Below are 27,303 nucleotides of genomic sequence, written 5' to 3'. Positions count from 1 at the left end.
ACGCTGTCCTGGGCACACACCGTAGCTATCTGGGCTGTCTGTCCAGTACAGTGGGTTAGTTGTTAGTTGGTTAGTGAGAGAGACGTCGGTATTCTTGTCTTACGCCTACCCATTGAGTCGTTAAACCTCACTCTGGGTGTGAGCCGGTACCTGGATACGAACCCTGTACCTACCAGCCTTATATCCGATGGTGCAGTGGTGTATATATAAAGTGCATGTTAAATATATTTTGTTTCAGTAAAAGTTGTCGGTGTTTTTTTTTTTATTCTCTCACTCGAGACAATGTGTCAAAATAACAATATAATAACCCTAGCTTAAAACTGTTTACATTTAAAAGGTCAATGGTGGTGTGTAACCTTTCTTTTGTTCATTCATTTCAACTCATATTCGTGCTTATATCCAATTAAGATTCATTCATGCTGTTCTGGGGACACACCTTAATTTCTGGGCTGTCAATCTAATTAAAATTAGCTCCACAATTACATGTGGATCTAACACCAGCCAGTTGGAGCTCATGTCCACCAATCAAAACCTTACTTGCAGAATCCTGCCAGTGATTTAAAACTAACAACACTGCGTAGTCCCCAATGTCCAGGTAACATTTCGTCTGTAAATAATAATTTAAATATTGACCAATCACACTTCGCCTTTTATAACGTTATTTGGGAGCATACAAATTCGAAAAATATCGGACGAGTCTATTTTAGTGGCCGCAGTACAGCGCACCATACCAATACGTACGGGGTGGGTTATCAGTCTTCAGTTTTACATTAAAAATTATTTATTTATTTATAAAAACCCCCAACTAAATCAGTCTTCAGTTTTACATTACAAATTATTTATTTTATAAAATAAAACATGTTTTAAGGCATTCATAATTCACACGAAACATGCCGTATAATTCGGAATGTTTTCAAATTATTTTTAAATCACTGGCAGGATTCTGCAAGTAAGGTTTTGATTGGTGGACATGAGCTCCAACTGGCTGGTGTTAGATCCACATGTAATTGTGGAGCTAATTTTAATTAGATTGCTGGGCTGTCTGTCCAGGACAGTATGTTAGTTGTTACTGGTGAGTGAGAGAGAGAGAGAAGTCGGTGTGGTGGTTTTACACCTACCCATTGAGTCGTTAGAACTGGCTCTGGGTGGGAGCCGGTACCGGGATGCGAACCAAGTACTTACCAGCCTTATGTCCGATGGCTTAACCACGACACCACCGAGGCTGGTGCAGTGGTTTACATATATACAGTGCATGTTAACGACCTGTTGTTGCTTTTCAGCGTGTTTCTTCTCTCTCCAACAATGTGTTAAAATAACAATATATCAGACATCAAATAAACTTAGTTTAAAATGTGCTGAGGTGTCTTTAAACAGAAAATCGCACAGCCGATGATAAGATAAAAAAATCAATGTGCTCTAGTGGCGTCGTTAAATAAAACACACTTTACGTTACTCATTAAAGGCATATTGTCACAGACCACTGACCTATTTAATGGTCTAACAGAGTATTAGCTGAACAAAAATAATTTGATTTGTCCCTAAATGTACTTTATTCAATCATCTTCATAACCACTATACTCCATTTATTAATGATATTTTGTAAAAATCATTGAATTATGGCAATGGTCCATAATTGACGAGAGGGTTGATATGGATTTCACCCATCATGGTTCAGTTAAGGTGATAGCTAGATTTGGTTTCCAACAATTCATGTAATTTTTATTTATTATCCATTTTTAGAGAAATAAGGTCCTTAAATCCGTGACAGTATGCCTTTAAAGAAACAACAAAAAAGAAAGAAAAAAAGAAAGAAAAAAAAAAGAAAGAAAGAAAACAAAAGAGAAGAAAACAAAAGAAAAAACAAACAAATAAACAACACACGCACAACCCGAATGATGGTGTGTAACCTTTATGTCCGCCTTCTGAATATCGCGTGTGTTCTGAATTTAAACGCGAACCATGATCACGTATTCAAGTTAATGCTTGATATGACATGAAATGACCCATTCTGATTGAGTGATGGCCTTCTCACTTCTCTCCTTTCGCTTGATCGAACCCGACAACAAGCACTTTGCGGTCCCCCCCTTTAGGCTCATTTTACCTCTTCCACTTTCATATCTTTCGGAGAATGGCAGTTATTGACCGGTCAGTATTATGCTCTGACATTCGGCCATTTAGACTCTCGCCCCCGGTGTAACCCGATACGATGAGCGGTTCTTCGTTGTCGTCTTTTATGACCACCCTATCAAGTCAATTTGCGCAGCGATAACACGAAACATTTGATTGGATAATCGCGTTGGTCTCTATTGACAACTTCGCCGAAGATGTGCTTAAACACGATGTGATTGGATAATTCCCACGGGTGCGTAGACATGATGAGTTTTCGAGAGTTTTGACTGTCGATTTTTCTTTTCTTTATTTTTTTTGTTTTTATCCTGGTTAAAAGCTTTTACAGATATGATAGCTTTTCAGAAAAATTATAACATTTTAGAAAAATTATTAAAAGGAGGTAGAAGGTGTGGAGGAGGTGTGGAAGGGGGGGGGGGGGAGGATGAGTCTTGAGCGTTGGAACTAACTGAAATTTACAACTATGGCAAGATTTGCGTCATAGAAAATGACCTAATGGGCGTATTCAATGGTCGATTCGATGTAAACTTGGTTTACGGCTAATAACCACAATTATTTAAGCTATATGGTTCTATATAGCGTTAGTGGCTATGTGGCGCCTTTATTAATATCTATAGGCCCATGGAGATTTTTCTGCTTGAGGACAACATTATATATATATATATATATATATATATATATATATATATATATATATATATATATATATATATATATATATATATATATATATATATATATATATATATATATATATATATATATATATATATATACAGTTGAATGCCTGTGGGTGCTCGAGAAAGTGTTCAACCCATCGCGGCCCACCTAAATTTTGCGACAGTTATAATTTTATTATATATTAATTTTCATTTTTTTACGATCTCCTCCAAAACTCCCCCAAAGTTCCATTGGCATTCCGCCTCATGTCACTGGGCCTCCCAAATGGACTTTCTGGATCCGCCACTGGCAAACTACATGCTATCCCGTATCAACTTCAGTCTAGTAGTTGCCGCTACAAAACTGTCAAACAGCAGACTATTCGTGCGGATATATTTCCGTATTTGGGTCAACTAAGTGGGAAGATAACTGTATGCTGCCTTATGTAATGCATTGTGCCAACTATTTACGGAGTAAAAACAACTGCGGCTCTGATTGGTAATAATAATAATATGTGACAATTGATTCTTTGTGAAAATACTATTATCCATTTACTAATAAATAAATACACTTTTATTTGTCATACAAGTATTATGCAGTATACACCAGAGATTGAAACTAGTGCAGGGTACCCCAACAAATGAGAGTTGCTAATAAAAACGTTAATCGAATAACTTAAATGGTATGTGATTTCATTTTGTTGCAGGTTATGTATGTATGTATATATATACAGAGGATACTCCCCGAGTGTCTTGTGATATCATAATTTATTAGCAAGAGTTGATAAAAGTATGAAATCCGAAACTTGCCGAGGATGTTATACTTTTATCAACGAGTGCTGATAAATTATGATATCACAAGACACGAGGGGGTATTCTTTTTATCATCCATTATCATTCTTTTCATTTGCGATAGTTGTAAACAATGTCAGTAATGTGGATTGAATGTCAGCGGTAGACCGTTAACTAGCAGAAAGGCAGTGGCGTGACGTCACTAATGGTAGGTTTAGCGCTAAAACAAACACAGTGACGTAACAAAACATTGTCTTGTGATTAAAATTTGACCAATCAATATTATAAGAAGCGATATCTCCTACGGATACTGTTACTGTATTAACGTGACTACATCCAAAAGAAGTCCGGGCAATAAACAAGGTTTGGGCAGTATTAAAAGCTACATACTTACTAGATACAGACAGACAGAGTACCTCAAGAGATAACTCAATTGGGTTCCTGACCTGCCAATCACGGCGGCCATCTTGAATTCTGAACATGCGTATTTGACGCCTTACTGGTCAGACGTGACCCGTGTCCGCGTCTGCTCATTACCGAATTGACCTTCGAGATACTTTAGAGGCCCTCTCATTAAGTCGGGATAATTTCTCAATTACCTTCCAGGAGCCGAAACGTGCGGTTAGCCATAATGGAGACGCTGAGTGTTTTATTAGGCAAATGCACTGTAAAACGTGACAGAAACAAAGCCAGCGTAAGACTGTAGGGGCGGATAATGGGGTGGGGGTGGGGGGTGGTGGTCCAGTTTAACGGATCCCACCCCCCGGCTGAAAAAAACAACCCCGCCACGTAGATCTATTATAAAATGTATGCACGCTGTCCTGGGCCCCCACCTCAGCTGTATGGGCTGTCTGTCCATGGCAGTGGGTTAGTTGTTAGTTGTTAGTGATATATATATATATATATATATATATATATATATATAGAGAGAGAGAGAGAGAGAGAGAGAGAGAGAGAGAGAGAGGGGAGAGGGTGTAGTGGTCTTACACCTACCCACTGAGTCGTTAAAATTCGCTCTGTGTGGGAGCAGGTACCGGGCTGCGAACCCTGTACCTACCAGCCTTATGTTCGATGGCTTAACCACGACACCACCTAGGTCTATTGAGTCTGTGGTTAATTCCGAGAACCTGAATGTAAAAGAGCCCTCGTTGCTAATCGGTGATGAAGGTAGTTTATCATATGTTGTGTCCCGTCCATTAACCTTTGTGATATATACATAGTATATGTGGTCTATAGGTTCTAATAGACCAAATCAATTCCTATTGCCGATAATGTTAACGTTTACTAATAAAACTGATATAAGCAGCGTTTCAACACACCCAGTAAGTACAGCAATAGAAAGTGTGGCACCTCACATCTAATCTACCTGCAAGAAAATGGGGGGTTACGTATCATTTAAGAGATTTAATTAATGTGTTTAATAGCAACCATCATTTTTGCTGAAAATTGCACTTCCATTTTGGGGGGTACCCCGCATTAGTTTCAACCTCTGGTATATACTGCATAACAACTGTATGACACATAAAAGTGTATTTATTTATTGTCAATGGATAATACTATTTGCACAAATAATCAATGTCACATATTACTACCAATCACACCCACAGCTGCTTTTACTCCGTACATATTTGACGATGCGTGTCGAACTTTGACACGGAACTCTCTTATGCAACCTATACCAGAAAACAATATTTTTCAAAAAGTGTCCAATTGGGTGTTTTCATGACTATCAGGATCTTCTGTGTCTGATATGATGTGACAACATAATTGAAAGTGTTGTTCCTACAGTGCAACCTGATTTAATGTACACCTCAGGAAGCATCAGTGTTATGCAAAGTTGTATACAAATGCAATGTATCATACTTAAAACAAATAATAAATAAAAATACTACTCTTGAAGATACATGGTTGGTTGTGTATACTTAGTTGTATACGTAGTGTGTGCATGCATAGTCAGAGTCTCTCATTTCCAATAAATAATTACCTTAAATCTCATTTATTGCAGTGACCCTGTGTTTTGAAAGACTTTAATGGGCATATGATATGAACTCCACTAGAAAAAAAGCATATTACATGTAGCATCTGAAATGCACACCACTGCATCCACAAATAGTAGTAAATTTATGTGGTATACATCATGGTGGGGTAAACACCCAAGGTATGGAATATGCTTGGATGTCAAGTCACTGAATGCAATATTTTCAAACCCGTCAGCCTAGTTGGTTTTTATATATGCATTATTAAATCCACTGACAGCTACCAATATACCTGTTGATATTTTATTAATAATCTCCAGTGATTGGTGTTTACAGACATGTATCATATCTAGAGTTATCATTAGGGTTTTACATTTTTATTTTTTATTTGTCATAAGAAAAGCACATTCAAAGCATCAAAAGTGTGCGAAAGTCATATTTCTTTAATTATTTTCTGTTTTTACTGAATATAATATTTATATTGTATGCATTACTACAATCTGTAATGTAACAAATCATTTACATAGTAATATTGGAAAATATAGCTTTACAGGTGTGGTAATAATGGAAGATAATACTAACACATTAACAAATGTTTCAAAATTGCTTTTGTACTTGGTATATACTTCAAATACCCTTTACTATAGAAAATTCACTGAATATATGGACAAGATTTAATAAAATGACCTGAAGTTATCATTGCCAAGCTTATATTTGTGTACAAATAAAGAAGAGAATGCAAAATGGCTACACAGAACCCACTTCTGTAGATTTTAATGTTTTTGCCAAACTCACAAAAACAATTGTTAAAAATTCCATATTTGCCTAAAACATAATTCACCAACCTAAGAAGTATGTTAAAATTACAGCAGAAATCAGGTTATTTAAATATAGTCATTCCAGAGAACTCTCTTCTTTGGTACTATGCAACCTATAGGGAATAATACACAAGTGGCCGTTAGATACCATTTACCTTACAACGAGTTTTTGTTTTTAAAGTAATCACAAATGAACATTTACATACATTTTTAAGGATAAAGGTATATGTATAGCCATAGCAATAGCCATAACAGAAAATTGTAAACTACATATATTTTAAAACAAGATTTACGTTTATATATTTTTAACAAATATCACAATTGAGTTATTTCACAAAATAAATGGTATCTTAATGGACACGAATGTATTATAACATCAAAACGTTATGCTCAGGTATAAAGATGTTCTTGGCTGTAAACAAATGACCCATTGACAAAAAACATTATTAACCGAATTAATAATGGCAAATATCAAATGGATATATGGCATGGATATTATGAGTAAGGTATAGGATAAATTAAGATATCGTCGTCTCATAATAGTCATCACCACCATCATCATCACCACCACCATCATCATCATCATCATCATCACCACCATCATCATCATCATCATCAACATCATCACCATCATCATCACCACCATCATCATCATCATCAACACTATCCGCATCATCTCCATCATCAGTTCATATGTATGTGTGTTTGTTTGTGTGTGTCTGTGTGTGTGTGTGTGTGTGTGTTTGTGTTAGAGTGTGTGTGTGTGTGTGATTGTGTGAGTGTTTGTGTTAGAGTGTGTGTGTGTGTTTGTTAGTGTGTGTGTGGGGTGTGTGTTTGACAAAGTATGTGTGTGACAGTGTGTGTGTGTGTGTGTGTGTGTTTGTATGTGTTTGTGGGTGTGTGACAAATTGTGGGTGTGTTTGTGTTTGTGAGTGTGTTTGTGTATGTGTTTATGTATGTGTAGCTGCGCTTGTGTATGTATGTGTGTTGTGTGTGTGTATGTGTGTTTGTGTGTGTGTTGTGTATGTATGTTGTGTATGTTTGTGTTTGTGTGTGTGTATATATGTGTTCTTTGTATTTGTGTGTTTGTGTTTGTGTATGTGTGTTTGTGTTTGTGTTTGTGTTTGTGTATGTGTGTTTGTGTTTGTGTGTGTGTGTGTGTGTTTGTGATGTGGTATATGTGTATGTGTTGTATGTGTGTGTGTATGTGTGTGTTGTATGTTAATGTGTATGTGTGTTGTATGCATGTGTTTTTGTTATTTAAAAGACAAACAATATTTTAATTAACAAAATAACAAAAATAATAAAAGAAAAAACCCAAAATTAATGACGCAAAACACACATTAGTACCCTAAATCTAACAGAGACCACTAAGTACATTAACGTCCCCTTAACTTACTACAAACTCTTTCTTTTTATAATAGAAAAACATACATAAAAAATTACTCTTAAGTGAAGTAAACATAAAAGAAGGACGTAAACTACACATTACTACGCCAACTGTAAAAGAGTCCATTAGGTACAGAAAAAGCACACTTGACACACTAAAATCTCGAGAAATGCTTCTTTTTCTCTTTTATTAAAAGCTCAAAAGATATCTTCTTTTTTTTTCTCAAGAAATAAATAAATAACAACGCGATGCACGCCGGCCATGGAGAAAGGAAATCCTAGTCGGTGCATATTACGTCACGTGTCCGTAAGTGTCTTTTATGCGGGTACAAAGAACGTTAATGCGACAGTATTGATCAAACGTCTCTTGATCCTGCGGCAAACGTCAAGCCTTGACAAGTGAATATCCTTTAATGAACTTGAAGTCCGACCCGACTGCTTGTCGAGTTTGACAAGGCGCAGTGGTAAACGTTGGTTACATTTGTAAAAATACACGCGTACACGAATACATAGACACACACACGTACTCGTATACACACACGTACACGTACACACACACACACACACACACACACACACACACACACACACACACACACACACACACACCCCCGACACACATACATATATACATACACACAGATACATGTACACACACACACACACACACACACATACACCACACACACACCACACACAAACACATACAACACGCACATATATACACACCGACACATACACGCACACACATGCATAGATACACACACAATTATATATGTATGTGCATGTCACACACACACACAAACACACACACGCACATATACACACGCACACGCACATACACAAACACATACACACACGCACGCACACACACATACATACACACACGCACACACAGACATACACACCGACATACACACCGACACATACATACATACACACACACTCACATACGCACAGACACATACACATACAAACACGAAGAGACATACACACACACATATACACACAGACACATACACAGTTATATATGTATGTATATATGTCATACACACAGAGACACACACACCGACACATACACAGATACATACATACATCAATACATACATACAGACACACACACAATTATATATTTACGTATATGTGTCATACACATACACACACACACACACACACACACATGCACACACATACACACACAGACACATACATTACACACACATACACATACATACCCACACACACATACCCACACACACATACACACACGCACACACACACACACACACACACACACACACACACACACACACAAAACACAAAACCAAACGAAAAGAAAGCACCACCCAACACTAAACAAAAAAGTCCCACACAAACAACAATAGCAACAAACACACAACCAACACCAATAAATAACACACTTTAATTGTCAAAATAATAGACGTTCCTCTATAGGAATTCACAAAAATTACAACACAACTAAATCAAACTCGTATCAATGTACAAAACAGAGTCAAACGTCCAAGGGAAGTTTTGACAACGTCGTGACTGCTGAAATGAAGAACTTCTGTGTTTTGTCATGTCCATAGATATATAATTGCCACTGCCCAGGACAGTACATCCTTCTTAATCTATCCATAGGAGAACATTTATCACAATCTCCAAAGATAAAATATCCCCATATATAACAGCACAGCACAGCACAACACAACACAACACAGCACAACACACAACAAACCACAACGCAACAATAGGTAAAAATTGCTCCCTTCAAAATATTCCCTTCTGCCCTGGAACAAGCTCCTGGTCGTGGCAGAAGCATGGTCCAGCGGAGACTTGTGTGTTTTGTCTAACGACATCATTGGAGCACATTGATTTATTAATCATCGACTATTGGATGTCAAACATTTGGTCATTCTGACATACAGTCTTAGAGAGGAAACCCACTACATTTTCCATTAGTAGCAAGCGATCTTTTATATGCACCATCCCACAGACCGGGTAGTACATACCACCATCTGTGTAAAACAACAGCCCCAAAACAAACAACAAACGAAACAAACACATCAACAAAAGTGTTGAGATACCTGCAAAAGAACAATGGAAAATGTTCCCTGATGTAACAGCATCTATAACAACAGAACCACCAACCCCCGAAAAAACACCAACAAAACTCCCGAAAAAACCCTACCCAAATAACAAAAAAACAAAAAATCGCTACCACCATTAACAAGATCAACATAATCTTACCTTTCACGGCGCCCAGAAACAGCGTTAGTTGCAGAATCAAAGTATAACACATCTTATCCTTATCACGGAGTCCAAAGCAGACGGCTAAACTTTATTTCCGCTTATGCTAATTCGTGAACATCAGTTTAAAGCGATCATACTCGTTTCCGTGTCTCCTTGTTCATGGACTTGACCATACAACAAACATACTGTTTTCCTTTTTATTATTCACGGACACCAATACACAGCTCTAATAATGTTCTGTGTTCCTTATTCATTCATCGACATCAGTACACAGCTATAATAATGTTCTGTGCTCCTTATTCATTCATCGACGTCAACATACAATTATAGTAATGTTCTGTGTTCCTTATTCATTCATCGACGTCAATACACAGCTATAATAATGTTCGGTGTTCCTTATTCATTCATGGACGTCAATACACAGCTATAATAATGTTCGGTGCTCCTTATTCATTCATTCATGGACGTCAATACACAGCTATAATAATGTTCGGTGTTCCTTATTCATTTATTCATGGACGTCAATACACAGCTATAATAATGTTCGGTGTTCCTTATTCATTCATCGACGTCAATACACAGCTATAATAATGTTATGTGTTCCTTATTCATTCATGGACGTCAATACACAGCTATAATAATGTTCGGTGTTCCTTATTCATTCATAGACGTCAATACACAGCTATAATAATGTTCGGTGTTCCTTATTCATTCATTCATGGACGTCAATACACAGCTATAATAATGTTCGGTGTTCCTTATTCATTCATCGACATCAATACACAGCTATAATAATGTTATGTGTTCCTTATTCATTCATGGACGTCAATACACAGCTATAATAATGTTCGGTGTTCCTTATTCATTCATGGACGTCAATACACAGCTATAATAATGTTCGGTGTTCCTTATTCATTCATGGACGTCAATACACAGCTTTAATAATGTTCGGTGTTCCTTATTCATTCATGGACGTCAATACACAGCTATAATAATGTTCTGTGTTCCTTATTCATTCATGGACGTCAATACACAGCTATAATATAGTTCGGTGTTCCTTATTCATTCAACGACGTCAATACACAGCTATAATAATGTTCTGTGCTCCTTATTCATTCATCGACGTCAACACACAATTATAGTAATGTTCTGTGTTCCTTATTCATTCATCGACGTCAATACACAGCTATAATAATGTTCTGTGTTCCTTATTCATTCATGGACGTCAATACACAGCTATAATAATGTTCGGTGTTCCTTATTCATTCACGGACGTTAGTACACAACTGTAATAATAACAATGTTCTGTGTTCCTTGTTCATTCATGGACGTCAATACACACCTATAATAATGTTCTGTGTTCCTTATTAATTCATGGACGTCAGTACACAGCTATAATAATGTTATGTGTTCCTTGTTCATTCACGGACGTCAATACACAGCTATAATAATGTTCTGTGTCCCTTATTCATTCATGGACGTCAATACACAGCTATAATAATGTTCTGTGTTCCTTATTCATTCATGGACGTCAATACACAGCAATAATAATGTTCTCTTTTCCTTATTCATTCATGGACGTCAATACACATCAGTAATAATGTTCCGTGTTCCTTATACATGGACTTCAATTTACAATCAACATACTGTTCTGAATTTCTAATTATTTGAATTTCAGTATACAGAACATTATGTATTTTTGAACTTCAATGCACAGTAAAACAAATGTTCTGTGCTTATTATTTGTGGAATTCAGTGTACACGACAACACTATTTTGTGTTCGTTATTCGTGTATTTCAATATACAGGAAAATAATGTTTACATTTTTGTGGAATTCAATATATTATAAGAATTATGTTCTGTGTTCTTAACTTGCGGGTTTAATACACAGTAAGCATAATGGCATGAGTTCATTATTCGTGAATTTCAATTCGTAGTAGGAATAATAATGTCATGTGTTCATTATTCGTGAAATTCAATACGCAGAAAGAATAATAATGGCTTGTGTTTATTATTCGTTGAATTCAATACGCAATATGAATAATGTTCTGTGTTCATTTTTTTTTTGGACTTCAATAGGCAGTAAAAATAACATTTTGTATCCATTATTCGTACACTTCAACAGACAGTAAGGATTATGTCCTGTTTTCAATATTCACGGAATTCAATACACACTAAGCCAATAACATTTCTTTCGTCATCAGCGAACGTCAGTGTATAGTGATAATAGTGTTATCTGTGAATGCTTATTGAAAGACTTCAATATAACGAGATGGTCATATTCGTTATTTATTCTTAAATCCGTAAACTTCCGTATCCAATGACAACCGTTCATTGTCATTTATGTTCCGTGGATTTCTATTTTATTTTTTATTATTCTTGAACTTCATTCTTGCAATAATGTCCTCAGTGTATCTTTATTTGTGGACTTTAGCTTGCATTGGTAATAATATTATCATTTTATCCTTAGAATCATGGATTGCTATTCACAATAAAACCACTTTTCCTAGCGTATCTTTTTTCGTAAACTTCAATTCTTCATTTCTTCGTAGGCGTCAATCTACAATGATAATAACGTTGTGTTTATTCTTATTCGTGGACAAAATACATAAAGGAATGAAATGTTTTTATTTAACGACGCACTCAACACATTTTATTTACGGTTATATGGCGTCAGACATATGGTTTAGGACCACACAGATATTGAAAGAGGAAAACCGCTGTCGCCACTAAATGGGCTACTCTTTTCGATTAGCAGCAAGGGATCTTTTATATGCACCATCCCACAGACAGGATAGTACATAAATCCCACGGCCTTTGATATACCAGTTGTGGAGCACTGGCTAGAACGAGAAACAAGCGAACGCTTTACCACTGGGCTACGTCCCACCCCACTAAATATATAAAGACGAAAGTCTGCAATGAGAATACTATTTTATCTCGAACGTATTCTTATTCGGGGACTAAATATATAAAGACGAAAGTCTGCAATGAGAATACTATTTTATCTCGAACGTATTCTTATTCGGGGACTAAACGTATAAAGACGAAAGTCTGCAATGAGAATACTATTTTATCTCGAACGTATTCTTATTCGAGGACTAAATGTATAAAGACGAAAGTCTGCATGAGAATACTATTTTATCTCGAACGTATTCTTATTCGAGGACTAAATGTATAAAGATGAAAGTCTGCAATGAGAATACTATTTTATCTCGAACGTATTCTTATTCGGGGACTAAACATATAAAGACGAAAGTCTGCAATGAGAATACTATTTTATCTCGAACGTATTCCATTGACAAGATAAACCTATGGCATTTCTGATAAATTATATACATTTTAGTTACAACAAACACAAATATTACTTTTAACGTTACATAGTAAATTACAACGATTCCGAGATCCTATAATATTATGCTGAGAGAAAAAAGTTTAGCAATTTGGTAAATGTGCTTAAATAATTGATAACCTGTGGCTTTCACAGTGAAATTCAGACTGGATTTAATTGACGCATCATTTGTGAGAATAAGTAACATGAACTTTTCAATACATCCACGCAAAAAAAACGAAATCCCCCAAAACAACACAAAAAAACAACAACAACAACCAACATTGCCCCCGCCCGCTACCAATTCCGGTCGGGCTGCTGGTGCTCCCTTGCACATGCGCGGTTAGTCCCCTCTTCTACCCACCCCAACCCTTTTCCTGTTATGGACGGAGGAGCCGGACGAGGCCGGCACCTGCGCCCAGGACAGGCGTGCACTACAACAGCTTTTTCTGAATGTGCACGTTAAACCCTATGACATGACATGACACGACAATACAAAAATTGTCAAAATGAAGTGCTTAACCAGTCACATCAATGAACGTACAGTAGTACCAAATTGCTAAAAAAACAAATTCGTCTTAGTATACTTAGGGATTATTTATTTGCGCTTCCCACAGGCAGGACAGCACAAACCATGGCCTTTGTTGAACCAGTTATGGATCACTGGTCGGTGCAAGTGGTTTACACCTACCCACTGAGCCTTGCGGAGCACTCACTCAGGGTTTGGAGTCGGTATCTGGATTAAAAATCCCATGCCTCGACTACCAGTGTGTAGACCGATGGCCTAACCACGACGCCACCGAGGCCAGTGTCAATTTGCAAAGTCCGGACAGCATTGCTTACGACATTGTTGATAAATTCACATTTCTCACTCGGGGGGGGGGGGGGGGGGGGGGGGTTTTTCGTATGTTTTTTGTGCAGTGGTGGGGGAGTAAAAGTTAACAGGAGGGTCGGGCCATGCTCCTCCGGAAAATACATTAGAACAAATAAAATGTGCCTTGGGGTGGGGGTGGGGGTGGGGAATACGACTATATGTCATAGTTACCAAATGTTGACATCCAATAGCTGATGGTAAATAAATCAATGTGCTCTAGTGGTGTCGATAATCAAAACAACCTTTTGTTCATTAAATAAAAGCTAAAAAAAAAATGAAGAGACAGCTAACTGACACCCCCACCCCCCCGCATACGCACCTGACAATACTATGGGTTTTTTTTCGTTTCGTTAAACTAATTACTTTCAACTTTTGTTTTCTCCTCATGGTAATATGCACTATGTAACATTCGCTGACATTTATCTAGTCCAGATGAGAAAATGTTAGTCTGTAATGACTTCTAATTACGTACACGTTTTAGCAATATCGTGAAAAGAAATCTTTGTCGGTCACTTTCCTAGTCTTATAAGACTGAAGAGTTTCTCACCTGATTATGTGAATTAATTCCCTTTTCGTGTCTCTAGACATTTGTTTTTCAGCGTTACAGCATATATTTAGGACAGCGTTAGTTTCGTAAATACACGCTTGTTAGTTGAAGTGCAGCCTCGGTGTATAGTGCATAGAGTCATGTGTTTTAGTTTCGTATTTTGCATCCCTGGAAAATAAAAAGACAAACAAGAATACAGTACAGAGTTAGAATGTCTGTTAGTTTCGTATTTATCTATATGACAGATAGAACATTTCGCATCCCTGAAAAACAAAGTGAAAAACGAATACAGTACAGAGTTAGAATTTCTGTTAGTTTCGTATTTATCTATATGACATAGAGAGTATTTTATATTCCTGAAAAACAAAGTGAGAAACGAATACCATACAGAGTCAGAATGTCTATTAGTTTCGTATTTATTTATATGGCAGATAGAGTATTTTATATTCCCGAAAAACAAAGCGAGAAACGAATACCATACAGAGTTAGAATGTCTGTTAGTTTCGTAATTATGTATATGGCAGATAGAGATTTTGTATTCCTGAAAAACAAAGTAAGAAACGAATAGAGTACAGAGTTAGAATGTCTGTTAGTTTCGTATTTAAGGCAAATTGATATATACCTCCCCTCCATCCCCCGCCAATCGCTTGCATTTTGCGACGATTATGCATTATAGTTTAAAAGGGCGGGACGTAGCCAGTGGTAAAGCGCTCGCTTGATGCGCGGCCGCTCTAGGATCGATCCCCATCTATTGGGCTATTTCTCGCTCTAGCCAGAAATATCTTCTAGGATAATAACATCCTTATACAAAATCAACAATAAAAAACCCGTAACACCCCAACTTCGACTTTCCAGAAAAATCGCATTTCTTTGTCGGACTATATGTACTTTAAATTAATTTAAAAATAAATAAAAGATCAACCACAAAATTGCATTTTATTTTTTGACCCTCAAGAGACGTTTTTGAAACATTTCCCGTGAAATTGATCTCAGATGGAATTGAACGCTATTTTTAGAAAATCCATACTCCATAAAGAGCCAAAAATGATTGTTTCGTACTTACAACGAAACCAAAACTATCACCACACTCAAAATCGGATTTCTAAAAAAAAAAAAAATAAAAAAAAAAAAAAAAAATAAATAAAAAACCACCAACAAAAACCGGATGCCAATGAAACATACTCGTTAAATAATTTTCTTTAATGCTTTTGATATTAAGTTTAGCAAATTATATTTCTGTAATTCGTTCCGGCTCTGTGTTCCGTTACGCTGTTCCGATTCGCTCTCTGGTCTATTCAATTTTCGATGATTATTGCGGCCGCTCATCGTCTGCCAGGTCGGACATTCACAAACCGATTACCAGCAATTATGACGCGTGATTTACATCCGAAATTGTATTGACAGACGAGTTGCCGTCCATAGAGAGACTTTGTGCAGTGAAAACAATTTTTTTTTTTTTTTTTTTAATATCCGTGTTAAAGCCTTATGACCGCAAATGTTTTGAGCAATAATATCATTAATAATTTTAATAACGTTAATATAATAACAATCATAGACGAGAAACTGATATTTGTTTTCAGGGCAAAATTGTTTTTCAAGGAGACAGAAGAAAGAAATGTTTTATTTAACGACGCACTCAACACATTTTATTTACGGTTATATGGCGTCAGACATGTGGTTAAGGACCACAAAGATTTTGAGAGGAAACCCGCTGTCGCCACTACATGGGCTACTTTTTCCGATTAGCAGCAAGGGATCTTTTATTTGCGCTTTCCACAAGCAGGATAGCACGAACCATGGCCGTTGTTGAACCAGTTATGGATCACTGGTCGGTGTAAGTGGTTTACACTAACCCATTGAGCCTTGCGGAGCACTCACTCTGGGTTTGGAGTCGGTATCTGGATTAAAAATCCCATACCTCGACTGGGATCCGAACCCAGTACCTACCAGCAGCCTGTAGGCCGATGGCCTAACCACGACGCCACCGAGGCCGGTCAAGGAGACAGGTTTTTATGCATAAGCGTATGGGTTGCCCCCCCCGACCCCCCCCCCCCCCCCCCAAACACCTAGTGCTGGAGCAAAACCTCAAGTTTGGGCAAAAATGATACAGATATACAGGCAAAATGTGCTAACCTGAGACCTTTTTACCATGTATTTCCATCATTGTACCCTCAAAATTAGTTGTAATCCATGTAAAAATGCGTATACTATAGATTTGTTTAGTAGTAATGATAATACGAACAAATGTTGTTATCAAGATTCGGGCATTTTCTTTTTAATTCGGGCAAAAACTAGTTTGCTCCCTTCAGAAATGAGAGCCTGTACGCCTAAGTTCTTGTGATATGTTGTGTACTTAAAAAATGTGAAGTTTGTTTTATTTAACGACACCACTAGAGCACATTGATTTGTTTATCTTATCATGGCCTTTGTTGAATCAGTTATAGATCACTGGTCGGTGCAAGTGGTTTTACATCTACCCATTGAGCCTTGCGAAACACTCACTCAGGTTTTGGAGTCGGTATCTGGATTAAAAATCCCATGCGTTAACTGGGAGTAGAACCAAGTACCTACCATCCTGTAGACCGATGGCCTAACCACGACGCCGCTGAGGCCGGTGTTGTTGTGTAGGCCTACTTTAGCAAGCTCGTAGTAACGATGTGTCAGTTGGGGCTGGGGGTGGGGAAACACGCTATATTCGGAGATAGATAAGAGTTCTATTTTGTTCCACAACTAGACTGACATCTGGATGGTTATCATCGCTGTATGCCGTCAGAGATAACAATATTACGAAAGTTAAAGTTTGATTTGTTTAACGACACCACTAGAACACATGGATTTATTAATCATCTGCTATTGGATATCAAACATTCGGTAATTATGACATATAGTTTTAGAAAGGAAACCCGCTACATTGTTCCATTAGTAGCAAGGGATGTTTTCTTGGCACCATCCCACAGACAGGACAGCACATACCACAGCCTTTGATATACCAGTCGTGTTGCACTGGCTGGAACGAGAAATAGCCAAATGGGTCACCGACGCGGATCGATCATAGACCGACCGCGCATCAGGCGAGCTCTTTACCACTGGGTTACGTCCCGCCCCATATTAACCACTAATACACACACTACAGGAAGAAACCCGCCAGCAACTACGTATTTAACCGAAGCACAGTTGAAAAACCAATGCTTGTGTTCTCCAATCTCCCTTCCTGTTTTGTTTGTGGTGTTCAACTTCACAAAGTTGTAACAGATGTTGCGAGTTAAGATTCAATGAATTATAATGCAGTGGTATTTACCTGATTGATCCAGGCCAAAGATGTGAATGAGAACATTGTGAGTCATTTAGAAAATCTAAAAAATTGTTATGTTAGTACTTAGTTGATACACGAGAATGAGAGAAAGAAGAAAAAGAGAGAGAGAGAGAGAGAGAGAGAGAGAGAGAGAGAGAGAGAGAGAGAGAGAGAGAGAGAGAGAGAGAGAGAGAGAGAGAGAGAGAGAGAGAGGTAAGAGAGGGGGAGAGAGACAGATAGAGAAATATAGAGAAAAAATAAGTATCAGCCAAACAGCCGAATTATGGAAAAAGAAGAAAGACAGACGACATACAGCTAAATGGAGAGACAGAGAGAAAGAGAAAGATAGACAGAACGATGAAATATATGGAGAGGAAGAATGAGAATGAGACAAAATGAGATACAGAGAAATACAAAGAAAGATAGAGATTCATAGATAAAGAGAGATAGACGACAGACAACGAAATGTACAGAGAGAGAGACACACACACAAGGAGATAAAGAGAGGGAATGAGTTATGGAGAGAGAGAGAGAGAGAGAGAGAGAGAGAGAGAGAGAGAGAGAGAGAGAGAGAGAGAGAGAGAGAGAGAGAGAGAGAGAGAGAGAGAGAGATGGAGATAAAGATACATTAAGAAAAAACAAGAGAGCAACAACAGATTGAGAGAAAGAATTGTGAAAATTGGATGGGATGGGCACTCATTCAAAAAAGCACCAAGGGATATTTTATATGCACACATACCACGGCCTTTGATGCACCAGGCAAAGGGTAATGATTTGGACGGGGGGAAATATTCATTTGTTTCATTCCTCAAAATATATCCCATTGCCGAGAAATGAAAACATTAGCATATTTATTACTTCATCGCAACGATAGGCAGAGTCGGACAAGTAACCAGTGAAGAATAAATAGGTCAATAAGAATGACAGAACAGATTAGAAGAGCTTGTTATGCAGTCTGTGTAAGTTCGATCCCCGATGGTGGCTCATTAGTCTATTTCTCGTTCCAGCCATTACACCACGACTGGTGTATCAAAGGCCGTGGTATGTGCTATCATGTCTGTGCGATGGTGCATATAAAAGATAACTTGCTACTAATGGAAAAAAATGTAGCGAGTTTCCTCTCTTAGGCTATATGTCAAAATTGTCAAATGTTTGACATCCAGTAGCCGATGATTAATTTTCGTTTCATTTTATTTCAACTTGTTTTCCTGCTTATATCCAATTAAGGTTCAAGCACGCTGTCCTGGGCACACACCTCAGCTATCTGTCCAGTGGCCGCTAGATACTATTTAGAACGAGTTGTTTCAAAATGTATCTAACGAGCGAAAGCGAGTTTGATACGTTTTTTAAACAACGAGTTGTAAGATAAATGGTATCTAACGGACACGAATGTATTATTTTATTTCTTATGTATCCTCAAAAACAAGGTTTTAAGCAAATTTTAACATCTTTTTCGACTAAAAGTTATTTACAGCCATTTCACTTACGCGTCACAGACTAATGATTGCCAGGTTAACCATACGTCACAGTGTAGTCGATTTCGATCGTGCTTGGTTTTTTTTTTTCATTAGATGTATGGCATTGGTGACCTGGTCATCACCTAGGAGCAGTCAATCGTATGTCTAGAAGTTGTTAACACGTACATGTATAAACAAGTATTTGTAATAAAAAATAACGAATGATGTTATCACCAACGGGTGTGTAAGAAATAGAAGTTCAACAATATAAATATTAATGTTTTTGCCTCCACAGTGAACACATGTATACAAACACATAGACACCAAAGAGACAGCAAATTGTAGAAATTTAGTAAATATTTTGGGGGCATAGTGCAGTCTGGACCTGTGTGGGGGTGGAAGGGGGGGGGGTCGAATATGGACCTAGCGGTCCCTTTAATCTACATTTCCCCCTGGACACCTGTATGAATAGTCTAATATAACATTATAAAAGCATTATTGTAGCCTCATCAAAGGGTGTTCTTCTGAATCCTCCGACCGCCCCCGCCAGCCTACGCCCCTGCATTCATTCAGCTCCTAGCATAACAAGCCCACCGCTACACTATTTCTGTTGCAGGGATAGAACCATCATCAAGCAAATTCCATTAAGTAATTTGGCTCAATTTGTACTAACTCAAATTCCATTAAATCTCTGAGACAATTTCTGAGTCTTCAACTCATTCCTCCAAATAGATAACCTGAACAGAAGAAAGGGGGCGGGGAATGTAGACCATGTTCATTTTCCAGTGGAGAATGGATGCATATCAGGCGTGTGTAGGGCGTGTGTGTGTGTGTGGGGGGGGGGGGGGAGGAGGGCTTTGACTTTGGGGAGGGAGGCGAGGGCGTCATCCCCTGATCAAACAAATTAATTATTTGTTTCAATATATTTTATAGGGGAGCATGATTCGACCCCGCGATCAATTTCGTTCGTCCAAATAATAACAAATAACGACAAGCAACAACAACAACGACAACAACAAAACAAAAGATTACGAAACAAGACAACCCAAACAAATGACAAAAAACAACTCCTACCTCCCCAAACACCAACAAAAACAATCACAGGAAACCACAATCATTCGCACGACACACGTTCAACAACAACAAAAAATAAAAAAAAAAAAAAAAAAACACACCCGAAAAAAAACCAAAGAAAAAAGAAAAAAAAACCAAAACAAAACAAACCCAACAAACCCAACAAAAACCAAAATCAAAACCTTAAAAGCGACTACCAGTCAAACAACTACTTCTAAATTATTTCAGTCATATAACTTCTGTTATCTCCGTCCAGCTATTGCTCCACGACTGGTATAACAAAGGCCGTGATATATACTGTCCTGTCCATCGCATGCTGCATAAAAATATTCCTTGCTGATAATCGAAAAGAGTAGACCATTGCAGAGTACGTCGTTAAATAAAATATTCCTTCCTTCCTTCCTTCCTTCCTTCCTTCCTTTTATAACCCTGTAGGTGGGCCCATTGGGCTATTTCTCGATCCAGCCAGTGCACCACGACTGGTACATCAAATGCCGTGGTATGTGCTATCCTGTCATGAAGTGGCGACAGCGTGTTTCCTCTCTCAATATCTGTGTGGTCCTTAACCATATGTCCGACGCCATATAACCGTAATTAAAATGTGTTGAGTGCGTTGTTAAATAAAAAAAAAATCCTTCCTTCCTTTTATAACTTCTGAGCTTAAATTTTGTACACAAAATAAATATGCCGATGATTATTAAATCAATGTGCTCTAGCGGTGTTAAAGAAAACAAACGTATTAAACTAAATAAATATAAACAGGCGCGTGTGCCGGGAGGGGGGTGGGGGTGGGGGATGGATGTAGGTCGGTTTTAAATCCCTCTTGCTCAAGCGAACTTTTTTTTTTTTTTTTTAAATGTGTTTTCCGAGACATCATATCTCAACCCCCCCTCCCACCCCCTCCTACCGCCGCAAACTTCGATCCCAAAAGTTTAGACCCACAGTCTGCATAAACCCCTGCACGTGCGTCTCATAAACTAAATTATCTTTTAAGCATATATCCATACCTGTATGTTCCAAAATTAGAGAAAAAACCCGGACGCCTACTCCTTCTGTGCGTGCTGTCCGTCTGTCTGTTTGTCGCTTGTGTTTCTGTCAGCACTTTCCTGTTTCGCCGACATCAGAATCTTAAACCACAATCTTATTCTTAAACCAGCATTTGCCATTTTGCATTCAACGAAGCGCCGTTGTTGCGTCTTCGGGGAAAATGCCAAAGAAAGCAAACCGCGCGGAGATAAACGAATTGTAACGAAGTCTCCCAGCGGTGTTTCGCAGTAAATTCCACCATTTGATTTAGGCTCCGTCACGTCAGAGCGAGAATTCAATAGCCAATCATAGCTATACTGATGAACTTTGAGACGTGCGGTCGAGAAGGTTGTCACTCGCAATCAATTTTCTTCTTCTTCGTGTAGTTTTTTCTACCCATAGTTGGCGTAGCCTATACTAGCAGTTATTTTGTTTGTATTTTTATATTTTGATAATTTTATTTAAATATTCACAGGAATACAACTCTGAGCAGTATGTCTTGAGACCGCGGTATTGCAGTTTGCACGAAAGAGCAACAAAAACATAAAGACACCACTAGAGCACGTTGATTTATTAAAATGACAGTCCCTAGTTTTTAACCACTGCGGTATATTGTTCACTATTACAGCCATTTTTGATCATGGAAATCGAAATTGTGTCGATTTTATTGTTTAGATTATCTGTTTCCTTACATCCGAAGCGTTTCTGGTGTTTCTTTTTCCAGGAAATGCGTTTTTCATATTTAAAAAACAAACCCGCGTACCTCTGAGAAGTAACTGTCATGGAGGCGAGCTCTAGACTTCTTTTAAAAGGTATTTCTCTGTGTCAAGGTCACAAACTCTTGTTTCACTCTATTGTAACTGTATCTAACTTTATCCAAATTTGTTACAGGTTTGTACATTAAAGGCATACTGTCACGGATTTAAGGATCTTATTTCTCTAAAAATGGATAATAAAAAAAACCAAAAAAACATTTATTGTTGGAAACCAAATTTAGCTATTGCATCACCTTAACTGAACCATGAGGGAGTGAAATCCATGTCATCCCTCTCGGCAATTTTAGTTTTTGAATTATGGACCATTGCCATAATTCAATTATTTTTATAAAATGTCATTAATAAATGGAGTATGGTGGTTGTGAAGATGGTTGAATAAAATACATTTAGGGACAAATCAAATTATTGTTGTTCAGGTAATACTTTTTTTTAGACCATTACATAGGTCAGTGGTCTGTGACAATATGCCTTTAACCAAACTTATTGTCCATTTTATTTCTCGTTCCAGCCAGTGCTCCACATCTGGTTTAACAAAGGCCGTGGTATGTACTATCCTGTTATTGTTGCAACAGATGACTTCTAAATATGAAGGGGCGGGATGTAGCCCTGTGGTAAAGCGCTTGCTTGATGCGCGGTCGGTTTAGGATCGATCCCCGTCGGTGGCCCCATTAGGCTATTTCTCATTCCAGCCAGTGCTCCACGACTGGTGTAACAAAGCCCGTGGTATGTACTATCTTGTCTGTGGGATGGCGCATATAAACGATCCCTTGCTGCTAATCGAAAAGAGTAGCCCATGAAGTGGCGACAGCGGGTTTCTTCTCTCAATATTTCCGTGGTCTTTAACCATATGTCCGACGCCATATAACCGTAAATAAAATGTGTTGAGTACGTCATTAAATAAAACATTTCATTCCTTCCTTAATTATTGTCTATTTTCACGTTTGTGACTTTAAAGCATTAATAATATTATATCAAACGTTAATATAGTAACATTATAAACGAGGTATAATGGTTTTCACGGGGATAGATTCTTATGATATATTGCATTTTTTAACAAGCCTGTAGGGACGATATTTGAAGTGGGGCTAGGGGTTGGGGAACACGCTATATAATTGGGAGATACATGTATATGTTTCTATCAATATAATTAAAATTAGCTCCACTATTACATGTGGATCTAACAGCTGACCTTTCATTCGACCAATCAAAACCTTACTTGCAAAATCATGCTAGTGATTTCAAAAGAATTTGAAAATATTCGGAATTATGCCGAGGGTATACGAAATGATTCGGGTGAATTACGAAGTATGCCTGAAACTAATTTCAATATAAAATTTCATATAAAATTCGTTTTAAGACGAAAAAACCCCACCCCGTGATGGTATAGCCATAGAATCTGTTTATACTAGTATACAATCCAGAGTTTATTATTGCACTTTTCCCACTGGTTTTTAATGTTGAAATAGACCAACAAGTTCACCTATTGCATAAATAGTCTCGTCCGACATTTTTAGAATTTGTATGCTCCCGAATAACGCTAAAAAGGCTAAGTGTAATTGGTCGATATTTAAATTGTTATTTATAGATGAAATGTCACCTGGACATGGGAGTCTACGCAATGCTGTTAGATCTACTGGTAGACCAGTTAGATATTTCTATATAGCGTTAATGACAGTAGCCACGTGGATTTTTAAAATGAACCTTTGCCTGCCTTGGTGAAACATACCCTTAAAAGGACAAACCTTGCTGTCAAGCTCTTTCTACCAGGATATTTGTTGAAACAAACACGTCCACTAAACCTGGCCGGAGCACACGCATTTTAAACAAAAAGTACTGAATATGCATGGGCTGTAAAAAAAAACACAAAAAAAAATGTCTTCAGTGTTAACAAGTTACGCATATTTGCAAAATACATGCTCTCCCCTGTCAACTCCAGTGTGATAATTGCCATTTCAAAGCTGTCTGCCATGAAATAAGCACGGTCATTTCATTTCATTTCAACTTATTTTCGTGCTTGTATCCAATTAAGGTTCAAGCACGCTGTCCTGGGCACACAACTCAGCTATCTGGGCTGTCTGTCCAGGACAGTGGGTTAGTTGTTAGTTGTTAGTGGTTAGTGAGAGGGAAGAGGGTGTAGTGGCCTTACACCTACCCACTGAGTCGTTAAAACTCGTCGTGGGTGGGAGCCGATACCGGGCTGCGAACCCTGTACCTACCAGCCTTATGCCCGATGACTTAACCACGGCATCACCGAGGCTGGTACATCAGACTACTTGCGTGAATATATTTCCGACATGGGCAGATAACTCTGATATGTGGTTCCTTCTCCGTTTCAACGTCACAGACCGGCCTCGGTAGTGCAGTGGTTAAGCCATCGGACTACAGGCTGGTAGGTACAGGTTTCGCAGCCGGGTACCGCCTCCCACCCAGAGCGAGTTCTTAAGGGATCAATGGGTAGGTGTAAGGCCACTACACCCTCTTCTCTCTCACTAACCACTAACTAACCCACTGTCCTGGACAAACAGCCCAGATAGCTGAGGTGTGTGCCCAGGACAGCGTGCTTGAACCGTAATTGGATATAAGCACGAAAATAAGTTGAAATGAATGAATCAACGTCACATACTCTTATTTTTCTTTCTATTGTAATTTATTCAGATGTGTCGGTGGTCCCATTGGGCTATTTCTCGTTCCAACCAGTGCTCCACAACTGGTGTAACAAAGGCCGTGATATGTACTATCCTGTCTGTGGGATGGTGCATATAAAAGATCCCTTGCTGCTAATCGAAAAGAGTAGCCCATAAAATGGTGACAGCGGGTTTCTTCTCTATATATCTGTATGGTCCTTAACCATATGTCTGACGCCATATAACCGTAAATAAAATGTGTTGAGTGCGTCGTTAAATAAAACAATTTTTTTTTTTATCTAGATGTGTTACAGGTTTGTAGAATAACCAAACTTATTGTTCATTTGAACAGGATTAAACTAAAAAAAGAAGTTTGTTTTATTCAACGACACCACTAGAGCACATTGATTTATTAATCATTGGCTACTGGATGTCAAACATTTGATAATTTTGATATATATCCATCCATCCATCCATCCATCCATTCATTCATTCATTAATTCCTTTGCTCGTTCGTTCGTTGATATATTTATTTATTTACTTATTAACTAACTAATTAATTAATTAAAATAAATAAATAAATAAATAAATAAATAATATTTATTTGTTGATTTAATTAATTAATTATTAAATAATTAGTTAATTCACTAATTTATTTAACTAGTATATTTATTTAACTAATTTATTTAGACTTATTTATATGTATTTATCCACCTAACACTTTATGGCCCAGCAAAGGGAGGTAACAATGTGATTTGTTGTAAGTTAGCCATTCCAAAGAACACAGTTTGATACTTGACAACATTAATGACGTTGAAATTTCATTTCAGTCAAGTACTCCAGGTTAATCTACTTGGCGAGACGAAGTAGTTTGAATTACGAACATTATCACAAGTGTAAACTGCTTCCAAATTAATAAAGGGCTATTACAGAATTGATCAAATTGCGATCGGGCACGGAGGGCGAGGGGAAGGGGGAGAGGGGACAGCGGAGGTGGAGGGGATGGTTTTGATGTTATTTTTTTCTATTTATATACCCTCCACTAGAACGGAATACCAGCCTCGGACATAAGGCTGCTAGGTACAGGGTTCGCAGCCCAGTACCGGCTCCCACAAAGAACTCAATGGGTAGGTGTAAGACCACTACACACTTGTCTCTCTCACTAACCACTAACAACTAACCCACTGTGCTGGACAGACAGTCCAGATAGCTGAGGTGTGTGCTCAGGACAGCGTGCTTGAACCTTAATTGGATGTAGGCACGAAAATAATTTAAAATAAAAAATGAAAGAACAGAATGCCATATCTTACAAGGAGTTGCCTTTCTACTGACTGTAATGACAGTTGCTTCCCTTTTCGGAACCCTCGAAGTAAAGTTAAATAAATAAAGTTTGTTTTGGTAACAACACCGCTAGAGCACATTGATTTATTAATCATCGGCTATTGGATGTCAAACATCTGGTAAGTTTGACATATAGTCTTAGAAAGAAAGCCCAATACCTTTTTTTCCATTAGTAGCAAGGCATCTTTTATATGCATTATCCCACAGACAGGATAGCACATACCACGGCCTTTGATATATCAGTCATGGTGCACTGGCTGGGACGACATATTCGAAGTAAACATTAGTAACTCAAAAACTGTAGGTGAAGAACTTGTTTATTCAAGCACGAGCGTAGGGATTTATGCAGGGAGGAGTTGCGGGGTGGGGGTGGGATGGTGGGGGTGGGGGTGGGGTGGGATGTTTTTTGTGGAGGTGGGGTGTGGGTGTGTGATGGGGTGGGGGTCTATAATGTGGCGAGCGAAGTTTTTCGGCGGATCAACTCATTCTACCCTGGAAGATTCCGTTAAAAAGATAAAAAATTCGCTTAGGAATGACATAATTCATTTAATTCAGTTTCTTGTTTCATGCTACGATAGTGTAAACATCCCTACCAAACAACGCCCCTTAAGAAAACGAAAGAAGAAGAAGAAAGTGTGTGTGTGTGTGGGGGGTGGGGGGGGGGGGGGGGGGGGGGGGGGGAGGGAGGAGAAAAAGCAACAGAAGAAATAGAAGAGGAAGAAAAAACGTGTAGAGGAAGTGGGACGAAGGAAAAACAAAAATGATAAGAAGAAGAGGAAAAAAGAAAAAGAAGAAGAAATAGGAGGAAAAGTAAAAGAAGTGGTTGTAGTAGAAGTAGAAGTAGAGGTTGTAGTAGAAGTAGAAGAAGAGGTTGTAGTAGAAGTAGAAGAAGAGGTTGTAGTAGAAGTAGAAGAAGAGGTTGTAGTAGAAGTAGAAGAAGAGGTTG

General features: G+C 38.0%; 1 protein-coding gene across 1 annotated transcript in view; it reads right to left on the bottom strand.

Annotated features, from left to right (window-relative positions):
• Nucleotides 1-10,144, bottom strand: part of LOC121373738 (neuronal acetylcholine receptor subunit alpha-10-like) — a 47,445-nt gene extending 37,301 nt beyond the window's left edge. The window contains exon 1 of the mRNA XM_041500493.1: nt 10,012-10,144. Coding sequence (XP_041356427.1) covers nt 10,012-10,063 — 52 coding nt within the window. The 5' untranslated portion in view covers nt 10,064-10,144. The remainder of the gene's footprint in view (nt 1-10,011) is intronic.
• Between the last annotated feature and the right edge of the window lie 17,159 nt (nt 10,145-27,303).

This window comes from Gigantopelta aegis, chromosome 5 (genome assembly GCF_016097555.1).
Source record: "Gigantopelta aegis isolate Gae_Host chromosome 5, Gae_host_genome, whole genome shotgun sequence".
Taxonomy (NCBI): Eukaryota; Metazoa; Mollusca; class Gastropoda; order Neomphalida; family Peltospiridae; genus Gigantopelta; species Gigantopelta aegis.
The sequence above is the reverse complement of the archived record's forward strand: the minus strand, read 5'-3'. Positions and strand labels throughout refer to the sequence as shown.